This window comes from Orcinus orca, chromosome 17, assembly GCF_937001465.1.
Source record: "Orcinus orca chromosome 17, mOrcOrc1.1, whole genome shotgun sequence".
Lineage (NCBI taxonomy): Eukaryota > Metazoa > Chordata > Mammalia > Artiodactyla > Delphinidae > Orcinus > Orcinus orca.
This window is the reverse complement of record NC_064575.1, coordinates 73,074,108-73,086,953: the sequence shown is the minus strand read 5'-3', so window position 1 is coordinate 73,086,953 and position 12,846 is coordinate 73,074,108. Positions and strand designations below refer to the sequence as shown.

At 40.4% G+C, this 12,846-nt stretch overlaps 1 protein-coding gene across 7 annotated transcripts in view; it reads right to left on the bottom strand.

Annotated features, from left to right (window-relative positions):
* NSMCE2 (NSE2 (MMS21) homolog, SMC5-SMC6 complex SUMO ligase) overlaps positions 1-12,846 on the bottom strand; it is a 223,438-nt gene that overhangs the window by 174,274 nt on the left and 36,318 nt on the right. For all 7 annotated transcript variants that reach the window (XM_049700546.1, XM_049700547.1, XM_033419817.2 and 4 more), the window contains exon 3: positions 179-285. In XM_049700546.1, the coding sequence (XP_049556503.1) occupies positions 179-285 (107 nt within the window). The remainder of the gene's footprint in view (positions 1-178; positions 286-12,846) is intronic.

The following is a 12,846-nucleotide window of genomic DNA, read 5'->3' as shown; positions in this document are numbered from 1 at the left end:
GTGGCCTATCTGGGAAAATATTTAAGATTCCTATTCTATGAACTTCCTGATTAAGAAGAGATTAATAGCTACTACAGTAAGGATAAGAAATTATTAAAGGTTAGAAAAGAATTTTGATTTGTGTTTCTAAGTCAGTGAGCTGTAACCAAATATAACTAGGTGAGTGGTATAAACTTACATGGTTTATTGTAGATTGAACAGCCTTTAAATAATGGTTTAGTTCCCGATCCATCATTGCAAATTCAACCATTGCCTTATCCATACTGTATTCACTACTCACTTCAGCTGAAAAAGAAAGGAAAGCAATGATCATTTTCCATTTAAAATGCCGTATTTGGGGCTTCCCTGGTGGCGCAGTGGTTGAGAGTCTGCCTGCTAGTGCGGGACACACGGATTCGAGCCCTGGTCTGGGAGGATCCCACATGCCGCGGAGCAACCAGGCCCGTGAGCCACAACTACTGAGCCTGCGCGTCTGGAGCCTGTGCTCTGCAACGAGAGGCCGCGATAGTGAGAGGCCCGCGCAGTGCGATGAAGAGCGGCCCCCGCTTGCCACAACTAGAGAAAGCCCTCGCACAGAAACGAAGACCCAACACAGCAAAAATTTAAATAAATTAATAAACTCCTACCCCCCAACAACAACAACAAAAAAAAATGCCATATTTGGAAAAAGCTGTACCAACATAATTTATCAGTCAATGGTCTATCTAAATGATTTTGTAAAGGTATTGCATATTTTAAAAAATGCCTTCAATATATGCCTGCTTCATTCAAAATTCGAAGAAGACACCCAGTAGAAAAAGTCTCAAAGGTGGAAATGTAGACTCAGACTCAGGAGTTCCAGACTGTGCCACCTACCTGGACAATCTTAAATCAACCACTACACTTTTCTCAGCCTCAGTTCCCTCAACCATTGAAGCAGCCCACTTATATATCTGCACATGAACCTTGTAGTATTGTTAAAGATCAAATAAGGAAGATTTCCACTTCTAGTAATGGTAGGTTGGGTTATGTGGACCAATCCTCCTACTGAAGACAACTAAAATGACTGGAGGGCTTCTCTGGTGGCTCAGTGGTTAAGAATCCGCCTGCCAATGCAGGGGACACGGGTTCGGGACCTAGTCGGGGAAGATCCCACATGCCGCAGAGAAACTAAGCCTGTGCACCACAACTACTGAGCCTGCGCTCTAGAGCTTGTGAGCCACAACTACTGAGCCCATGTGCCACAACTACTGAAGCCCGTGCACCTAGAGCCCATGCTCTGCAACAAGAGAAGCCACAACAATGAGAAGCCGGTGCACGGCAGTGAGGAGTAGCCCCCCGCTCACCACAACTAGAGAAAGCCCGCACGCAGCAACCAAGACCCAACACAGCCAGAAATAAATGAATAAATAAATTTATAAAAATAAATAAATAAGTAAAATGATTGGATAAAACAGGAAAAAGGGTAATCTCCTTAAAAACAAAAGGGTCACAAGATAGTAAGAAACAACCAGGGCAAAATTAGGGAAAACCAAAAAAGAGAAGCTGAACACAGGAAATCAAAGTTGCATACCCTCCCCCAGTAAACTGGGTCCCCACTCATCAGAATATAGATGAACCGTAAGTAATCCCACTCTGCTCCTCCAGGCTGCAGGGAGGTTGGCCTTGGCCACTGAGCAGAACAGAGGAAGAGGGAGAGAGAAAACAAACATGTTTCTGAAAAACTGTATCAACAAGCCACAGCCTGGGTTTGCAGCCTGGGTTCCCCTCACCTGAGTGGTGCTGGGAACCTGAGCTCTGATGTTGGTAGGAGGTGGTCTCACAATGAAAGTACCCACACGTACTCCCCTCTGGAAAAGACACTTGTATCTGAGGCCTCAAATAACCCTACAAATAATTGTTAAGGATAATGAGTAGATTACAGGGGACAAAAAATAAAAACAAAACAAAAACCTTACAAGGAAAAACACAAGAAAACAAGCCAAAAAGAGTAAAAATCAGCAGAAACAGATTCCCAAATGTTTCAGATATCAGTCAGAGCATGAAACAACTATACTTACTATATTTAAAAATTAAAAGACCCTCAGGAAACAGGAGACTATAGAAAGCGACTAGTAGATTGGAAAAGCAAGATAATATTCTTCAAAGTGTTTTTAAACTTTTTTTTTTTAAGCTCTAGACACACAATTTAATAATAGATCGGGAAAAGATAGAGAACACAGGATAATAAAAACGTTAACATTAAAAAAGCTGAAAGAAATGAAAATAAAACTGGAGCCCTTAAATCATATTAGGGGATGCACACACTCAAAGACTCTTCATTCAAATAACTTGGCTCAGACAAACGGCAGTATTTCTTGTCCACTCTGAAGAACAGTACAACAGTTCATCTCTAAGTCATGAAATAATATAAAACCCACTTACATTTGGCTTTTAAAAAATGATTTTCCTGGACTTCTAAATTATGCTTTAGTTTTACAGTAGTCAATTATAAGCACACTCCATAAAATATCTTCTGGGTTAACACGCTTCTGGTAGAATATCTCTTGGCTGGTAACACCCAGACTTCACAGAATATACATATCCCTCAATATAAGCTTTTTTTTTTTTTTTTTTTTTGAGGAGTGGGAAGGGGCAATGTTTATATAAGAAAAATTTGTGTTTACATTCCCCAAATTAAATACATTATTAACAAAGCAGTATATGAGAAAGGTCTCAAGTCATATTCCATAAAAAATTGTTAGACCGTTTGAAAATTTCCAAACATCAATGAAAGAGACATGTTGCTTAGCTGTTGCTGGTACCAACGTGTATCTATTGCCATATATACAACAAATGTTTCTTAAAAATCCTATTAATTGCTTGACGATCAGGAAGAGAATTTTAAACAATTTATATCCTAATAATGATGGGTTGTGACTTATACAGGCATTTTACTGTATATAGTTACATTTAAGTAAATTGGTTAGGGGTTTGGGGTTGGCCTGTAATTTAATTTTTTCCCATTTAAAATAATTAAAAAAAGAAAGAAAAAGAAGAAAGAAAGAAAAATAGGCCCCTGGTTTCACACAAACCTTATCTAGTTAAAGGAAATGATGATGTGTGTGTGCGTGTGTTTTTTTCCTTTTCTTAGTGGAATCAGTATATTTTATGTGTAATAGATTCTGATACTGGGACCACTGAAAAAGTGGGTCACGCTGGTAACCTGAGCAGAGACTAACAGCATAAACTGCTTTATCAAAAGTGCAATAATTAGTGGCAACTTCAACCTAAACAGAAACTCACTAAAGGAGGTATCAGCGGCAAAAGTCTTTCAAGTATGAGAAATAAAAATGTGTCAGGGGCTTAAATCAGTAGGAATTGACATAATGTTGGCAACCTCCCTCTGGAATTAAATGAGTTAATTTTTTAAAGCACTTAGAAATATGCCTTCGACATTAAAGTTTTCAGAGTAAGCACGATGATGATTCTCATTATCAAGGTCCATAGACATAGCAAGACTTGAACCAGATAACAATTTTAAATACAAGGCCAAGGAGACCTTCCCTGCAAAGGAGAACGTGAGCGATGGCTGCCAGTATTTGATGGCATGAAGCCTAAGGGAAGTACCTGAGGAGGCCAACTGTGGACATGCAGCCTCAGCTAAGGCTCCAGGGCCCAAGAATGTTGGGACAAGCTAAAGAACCTAAGTGATGAATAGTGCAGCCTGAGGCGACAAAGGGAAAACACCAGAAGAAAGCAGGAAGCTACTCCTGAGAAGAACCGAGAACCATGCCACACCACACCTGGAAGTGATGCTCAGTCAGATAACTTCAGGCTCAAGTCAATGTTTTCATCTGCTGGGGAGAAGGGTTTGGAGAGACTAGAGACGGAAGACAAGAGACTCCCACAATGGCATCTGGAAGAGAGGTCATGAGAACATCCGTATCAAGTAGTTGTTAACCCCTGTCTCCCTTATTATTACAATAAAGCCTCTTTCTAAGTATGTTATTTGTGTTCATGTTTCAGAAATACCAGGCAAAGGAAGGCACAGGGAATGTGTCCTGTTCCACTAAAGAACTGAGGTGGGGAAAGAGCATAGTGTTGCATGAAAAAGGCTAACTAAAGCCCTGAAGAACTCAGGAGGAAAAGGGATAAACACATCAACAGGGAGCTGGCTGTTGACTAAAAAGTGGCTGGGGCGTTGGGGAGGTGCAGAGAGACTGACCAGCTAGAGGTTCCCTGCTCCTTTATTCCACAGTATATAATCCCACTACCAAAATTCTCCCACTCTCACAGGGAAAGCCCTTCCTAAAAATCCAAACCAACCAAATCCTACACATCCTTCAAGGGCTGAGCTCAGGTCCTACCTGCTTTTAAACTCTGCCAGCCTAGAAGGATCTCACTTAATTTATCTTAACAACTACACTTGATACTTTGGCACTTTGAACCATAAACAATCTTGTTTTCTTATATGAATTTGTCTCATTTTTCCAAACAGACTTTAATCCATTTGAGGGCAAGAATGATGGATCCAACAAAGAACTATAGGAACTCTTCCTTCAATATTCTTATATGGCCATCATATAATAAATTTGAAAATTAAACTTTCACCAAACTAAAAATTGTCCTGCCTCTGATATTCAATTGAATTAAAATGCAAAGAAGACATGTAATATAAACTTATTTGCCTATTCTATTTTCAGTGTGATTTTTCCACAGGAAAAAGGTTGGCACCAGCGCTGAGTGTGGGGGGAAGATTACAAAAATGATGTTAAAATTCACAGAATGACAATCTCAGAGAGGCAAATATTACTGTAGCACACCTCTGCAAGCCAAAAAGTAACTGCAATGATAAAATATATATACATAATAATAATAGCTGTACCTAACAATTGGTAAGCACTTTATTATGAGCCAAGACTACTTAGCGTACTGTGTTTATATTAAACCTCACAGCAGCATTAAGAGAAAGGTAGTTTTAGCTCCACTTTATATATGAGAAAACCGAAGCACCAAGCAGTTGAAGTCACCTGCTCAAGGACACAACGGTAGTGAGTGGCTGAGCTAGGCCTCCAACTCAGACCTTCTAGCTGCAAAGTATGTACACTAGCCTCCTGTGCTAAAAGGTGCTTAAACGTGAGAAGGACAAGCACCTCCAACTCCTCCATGGATATCCAGGGAACAAACCCTTGGGGTGGGGGGGACTGGGGGGCAAGTCATGGCCCTGAGCTTCATCTCAGCTCCCGGTGGTCTGTTCCAAGTAGGACACTGGCCAACGCCACTCAGATGTGATTGGGCCCGGTCCGATCACATTTGGGAAAAGCTTTCCCAAATTCCTTAGTAGAGGAAACCGATAACAAAAAGAAAATGATCTTCCCCTTTTAGAAGATTGCTAAGTTTTAACACTGGTGAAGAGAGTGATCTTTCCCATCAGCAAGGCTAACTGGAGGCGCTATAAAAGTAACCAAGTCACCCACTGAATGCTAGGAGAATGACTAAGTCAGCTCTAGCACCTGGCAAGTCAACCTGTACCAGGCCAAGAGCACCAGCAACAACAGAGATGGAAGTAGCAGCCATGCAAGGGCAGCAACAGAGAACTGTTTCAGGGGAAGGGAAGAGCCCTGGAAGGCTTCACATGCAGAGGTACTTCTGAGTGGAGCCCAGTGTCAAAACCATTTCTATTACCCGTGTCTTTGACTGTCCTCCCCTGGCCAAGCAGGGTCTGGGAGTCTAGGAATATTCTCCTTTCTTCAATGTGCCATTCAAGGAGCATTAATTTATTATAATCAACCCTTGCTTGTGTTAATCAAATGAACCTAAGTGATACACTTGAACATTCATTTACAAGCCAATAAATATGTGGGGAGGTCTCCTGGGGAGAGCTCGGAGACTCGGTGGGACCGATGTGACACATCTGGCACACCGATTAAGAAACTGCTCCAAGAAGTTAGTTCAATAACTCGCTGAAATATGTCCCCCTAACCCCTGCCCCAGCAAATTAAGTCCAGAGGGCACAGATAATCTTTGATTTGTATTAAACAATTATAACTGCTTCTGTAAGGACGCCAGTAGCGTGGCAAACGTGCCTTGTCTGTACCAGTGACCCTGCTCAGCGCTATCCCAAACACCATGCGCTGCTAACAGGACCTGAAGAACTTACAAAGTGTCATTTAGACCAGGAAGGGCCACAGAATTAAACCCATTCTTTAAGGATGGCTTCTGTTTCATTTTGTTTTTTCCTGTTCATTGGCAAGCCCTAGAAAACTAAAGAGTGATAATCGCTGAAAGAGGACCTCTTTTTAGACTGAAGTGCTCTGATATTTATCTAACATAAGAAGTATCTGAATGGATGCAGTTGGCCTGCATATGATCCTCCTAAAGTCAAACAAACCTGTAATTATGCAATCTAGGCAGCCACGCTGATCATTAGACATGTCACCTGTTATTCAATGTCAGAACGCACTAACAGCAATATGAGAACTATTACTATTCTTTCATTTTGAAGTGCTGAATAAGGCATTAAAGGTACATGTTACATAAAGAACATTAAGCAGAAATGGGTGATTTAGTGTTGCAATCAAATTCAACTTAAAATTCATGAGACTTCAATGAGAGGAAGATAATGGCTGAGGCAGGAACACTTATGAAAGCAAAACAATTATATGGAAACTAGCAATCAATGCGGGTTGTCTCAAAAGTGAAAGACGTGCAAAATGAGGGAGAAGAGGGAGGTCTGAGAGAGGAGAGCAAGGGAGGAGACTAGCTACTTTCACAGATGTAGGCAGACTCAGGTGAGACAAATTTCAGGTCCCCTGTGGCTAACCAAGGTATCAATAGGTAGTAAGCCTTTAACAATATGGTAATTCTTATGTAGCACAGTTCAGACTCATGAGAGTTTATCCAGGGTGAGTTCCAAGATTGTCTAGTGTCTATCCCCACCTTATTAGCTCCACATAATGCCACTTTCTTGGCTACTGGTTAAAAAATGGGGATAAAGAAGATTCTTTATCTTGGCTTCCCCAAGTCCAGATGGGCATGGTCAACAGACCAGTCAAGTTTTTCTTCCATACCAGCAACCAGTTCAGCAAGAATGGAAGGTAACTGATGCCACTAAGAGATGCAGCTTCTTGACCAACTATTCTAAGTAAGGCCCCTCCCAAGCCACAGCTGTCCTGGGGAGCAGCCTAAGCCATGCACTGGAGAGAAATAAATTCTCTTCCCTGAGGCCTAGCCCTAAGGTTTGGGAAGCACAGCTGAAGCAGGTCTGGGAGCACACAGGACCCAGAGCCAAATAAGTTCCCTCAACGTCCTTCAAGTCTTCAGCAGAACTGCCTTCAGTGAAACAAACATGAAGATGAAGACACCTGTCCTCCTCCTTCCCCTAGCATGTCCATCCCAGCTTTATCTCTAGGCTCCCTCTCTACACTACTGGATGTCTTTTTCCTTTGCTCTGCTGTTGCCTATGATTTCAGCCACAGGGTCGTTTTCTAGAATTCTCCCTAAGCTCCAGAATAGGACCAGACGCTTCACGCCTTCTTGGTCCATAAGCCCTCTTTACCTTTACAACGAGGACACGTGTGCAGGTGTATGTGTTCAGGCGGCACACCCTCAAGACAAATTTCATCTACTTATTCTTTCCAACTTTCTGTCCCTGATTCAACTGCAGTTTTGCCCATGGTCAAGTTGTTTCCTGAGATTTTGTCCTAACCAAACAAAAACCGCAAAAGCAGGTGTTTTTTATTCTACAAAGTCATACACAGGCATGTCTGAACAGGAACAATACCAATTATATATAGTTGAATAAATTCAACTCCATGCATTTTATTAGTAATATACCAAACCTTTCAGACAAAGCAGTCATTTAGTGTTCTTCTGGGGTTGTGACTCCAATTCCACATGAATCACACACTCAGAAGGATCTGATAAATTCTCAGTGCCATAAAGTATATGTGTCCGTTTTGGAAAGGAGGAAGGAAGGAGAGGAGGCCAGGAATCGCCTGATTTATGTTTTAAATTTCCTAGAATAGGTGGCACATAGGGAGATTTTTACTTTCTGAAACAGGGAATAAATATTTCCTAATCTCTTCAAATTAAAACTTGATTCTTCTATATTTTATAAGCAAGAAATTTCTTCTTTTTGGATGAACTCAAATAAATGGCAGTATAAAGCATATTGCCTCTCCCTCCTTCTGTGGAAAAAAAACCCCTTCCACTTTTAAAATATAGCTCCAACTATCTCAAGCAATATATATTACACACACACCTTCCTCTATGAGTGGGTGTGTGTATGTTTTTCCTGGCAGCCTAGTATTAAGCAATCATTATATATTCATCAGAAGTCAAATTTAATGACTTATTCACTGCTTGAGCAATATTTAATAGAAACTTGCTTACTTCTCACTACCCCGTACTTTAGTCCCCATTATTCCTCCACACAGATATTAGTGTGGTAAAATTAAAATTGAATCCACATTATATAACTGCCTCCCACCAGAAATAATAGTGAAAAGTGTAACAGTTTATGACACAAACTAGGAAGCAACTGGCTCTTTTATAAGCTCAGTGAATATGGGGGAAATCTTTGTGAAATATTGACCTTTATAATCATCTTTACCCCCTATACAATTTTCTTATCATAGTCATACAGAAGAGGGAAGTTGTATAATACAGTAACTCAAAAAGCCAGCTCTGGAGTCCATTTACATTCAAATCTAGGTTATGTTACTTACTAGCTGTGTAGTCTTTGGCACGTAACTTGGAGTCTCAGTTTCCTCTTCTGTATAATGGGTGCAATAACAGTATCTAACTCACAACATGACTAAGTGAGAAAATGTAGCTAAAATGATCAGCACAGGGCCTGGCCCACAGTATGCACTGACAAAATGTTATCTGCCATTATAATTATTACAGAATGGATAACTACTCTGCAAATGTAGTTAGTCTAAATGCTGAAAGCACTTTGCCCATAGAACCAAAAAGAATCAAGTGAAGATCATCTCTTTAACTCTCTCAGCTGTTTCTACTAACTAGAGACCAAAGCATGAAGTTAAACTCACAAGACTGCAATGCTCTATGAGAAGCTTTGTCAACAATCCGCTATCCTACCCACCCACACACTACTGTCCAGAAACTCACTTACCTAGCAAATGCTTACTGAGCACTTACTACAGGCCAGGCAGAGGGGGAAATGCTTAGAAGCAAGAAGGAGTAGCTAAGCCTGCCCACAGAAGGTTTAACAGGTTTAACAAGTGAGGGGGTGAATGTGTCTGGAAAGGTAGTGTGCATTAGTTGTTTACCGGCTTGTGCAGAGGCTAAATAAATGCCCTCGGTCCTCTCCACCTAGGCTGATTTACAGTTTAAATGGTCAAACAAAAACCCTGGGAATGAACAGAGAAGGCATAGATTAAATCTTCACTGCACACTGACTACGCACGATGAACTCACTACTCATCCTTTGTCGCAACAGCGTGAAGTCGGTATTAGTAAACATCATTTCAAGATAAGGAAACCGATGCTCACTAGGGCTAAATCATTTGTCCCAAGTCACACAGTTAGTAAGTGGTAGACTTAGGAATTGCCCTCAGGTCTGGCCTGAAGCATGGAAGGCATGTGCAGTAGTGTCTGAACTACCACATAGAAATAAGTAAAACGCACTTCATGCAAAAGTCATGGAATAATGAATAATCAGTTCTCTGGCTAAAGAAATTCTCCTAAACATTACCTTCTTTTAAGAGTGAGAGAAAGTGAAGGAGAGACTGACTGACTGACTTAAACAATTCTACCCCAAAGCAATGGAGACCATCTTTCATTATATAGATAGATATTTCCTTAGAATGTGTATAAACCACCATAGTAAAGGTATAACTCAAAATATTGCTTGAAGTAAATTCTATGAAGAATTAAACTTATAGGGCTTCCCTGGTGGCACAGTGGTTGAGAATCTGCCTGCCAATGCAGGAGACACAGGTTCGAGCCCTGGTCTGGGAAGATCCCACATGCTGCAGAGCAGCTGGGCCCGTGAGCCACAACTACTGAGCCTGCGCGTCTGGAGCCTGTGCTCCGCAACAAGAGAGGCCGCGATAGCGAGAGGCCTGCGCACCGCGATGAAGAGTGGCCCTCGCTTGCCACAACTAGAGAAAGCCCTCGCACAGAAACGAAGACCCAACACAGCCAAAAATAAATAAATAAAATTAAAAAAAAAAAAAAGAATTAAACTTAGAACTCAATCTCTGGATACAATCTAGTCTCTACCAGTCACCAACAGCACTACGAATCTCAGGCTATGGGCATCAATCATTGTAAAACATATCCACAGACCTCTTTTGGCTAGCTATTACAAGCCCCTCGAATCTTCAAGGTCAAGTCTGTCTTTTACATGATTTAAATCCTTTTCTATACCCTTCCTGTCCATTTGTTCCTATCTAATCCCTGGCAGACTGGAAAGAAACAGTGAATTCAAGGCAGCAAGCAGTATTTACAGCAGCATTCCAGCCAACATATTTAATTTCAATGACAGCCATTTCTCTCTGGTTTTCAAATCCTTGACTATGCCCATGTTTTAGTTACAGTGGGAGGGCTGAAGGCCCAGGAGGCTTAAGAAACAAAGCCTGGCTTTGACTTCTGGTTCAACATCAAAGCTCTGGCATGAATTTATGGCAGCAAAGACCAAAGGAAGTAAGGCTTAAACCTCATGTGAACATTGAAAACATTTAATGAGAATGTAGGTAAAGCACCCAACAGGATGTCTTAAACATAGTGGACCCTAAATAAAAGAACGCTATTTTACTGTTAACTATGTGTACTTTGCAATATTCCCCAATACAAACCTATTTCACTTAAGCTAGTATCTATTAAAAAAAATAAAAAACACAGTGAGGCAAGAAAAAGACAAACTGCCCAATGAAAAACTTAGCAAAGAGATATAAGCGTAAATTCTCTGAAAAGCTTATTCAAATGGTTTAGTATCTATTGAATTATGGAGTCATCGAGTCACTTCACTTTTGCAAAGTAATAGGGCATATAGTTAAGAAAGTAATTAAGCACATGGTTGAAAAATTCAAACAGAACAATAATGTGGTGTCTCCAATCCCCAAATTCTCTCTCCAGAGACAATCATTGTTATGAGGTGCCTGGGAATGCAATCCCATGGAAATATTCTACATATAAGGCATTCTCTCTTAAAAGGTCTACAGAAATTAAGATACTTACAGAAACAGAGAAATAAGAAATTTAAAATGGCCATACTTGGAGAAAGACAAATCTCACAATGCCTGACACTGAAAATCATATCAGTATTCTCTCTGTGCCCTAGTCGCCAGTAAATGTGCCTGAATAGAAAGAACCATGAGTGGCTGCTTCAGTTTAGTCAAAGTATGCTTTGATATTTAGTCAAAATATCCATTCTAAAATAACATAAAGGCAAAGAAAAACAGCTGGGAAAAGAACACAAACATTAAATACAAGAAAAGAGTAATGCTAAACAAAGAATACAATGAGTGTTAATGGGGGAACTTCCATTCACTCATTGAACAAATACCTACGAAACACAGACCATGTGCCTGGCGCTGTGTTGGGTGCCCTGGAGAGAGCAGTGAACAAGATTAAACACTGTACCTTCCCTCAAGGAACTCTTACAAATTTCCACTCTACACAAAAATTTCTAAAAAGCCCTGATATAACTATGTGGCCTTTGTTTGGCTCTTGGTATTATGGGAAAGCTTACTCCTCTGCTGAGCGGTTCTAATTATTAGAGTTGGTCCAAAGAGAGAGCTGATTCAGGGCCTCCCTAGAATAATTCTAGGCAATGACAACAATAAATCTGAATTGCTCTTTCACACACATTCACTCATTTATACCTCATAACCTCCGTGTAGAGTTATTTTACTTTCTGTTTTCTACGGTTGAGGAAATTGAGGCTCAGAGAAGTTAAGTGATGCCACTGAAGTCATGCCTCAATGTCAGTAGAACTTGAACCCCAGTCCTCAACTCCAGAGCTACAGAAGAGCCACCTGCTGGGCCACAGAGTCAACTTTTCCAGCTCACAGTCCTTCGAAGATATGAAGGACTATTGAAGGTGGCTATTAAATATCTCCTACTCTGCGAGTCTTTGCTTCATCAGAATAAATAATGATCATCAAGTTCCTTCAAGTTCCTGCCTTCATTTAAACACGCTTCATGTACCAGTGTCTCTTTTTAAAGATGGACTCCGGAATAAAAAAAACGATAATTACAGCCACAGGCTAACCAATTAAGACTATGATAATACTATTATTATATGTGTACCACTGTGATCCTGGGTTGACCTTGTCAATTAAAAACAAAACAAAAAACTCAACAGGAACTGCTATTAAGCCAGACCTCTCCCTTCCTATATTAGTACCACTGAATTTTTCATTTAAAGATTCAAAACTTAAGATTGTCAAATTTCATGTTTCTGAAAGCTGTTACTCCATTTTATTCAGGAGGTGGAGGTCTTTCTGAATTTCAAAATGTCATCTAAATATCAGGTAGCCTCCCCTGTTTTCTGTGATCCATAAATTTGACAACCTTACCTTAGTTTTTTTCCCGAGAAGTTAAATAAAATAATAGCTAACATTTACTGAGCATTTACTATGTGTCAGACATTATGCTAAGCAATTTACATGCATCATTTCATTCAATCCTTGCAATAACTGTGGATAAGACACTGTCATTCCTTTGATGGAAGGAAAAAAATGGGCTCAGAGAGGTTAAGTACCTTGAAGCAACATCATACAAGTAACAAGCTGCAGAGGGAAGATGCAAATCAGGGTCGATTAAATAACAGAGTCCATTCCTCTAACTGCAGTTATCATCAGTAATCATCATCCTTTTGGCATAACCCATTTCCATGTCATAAGACTTTGC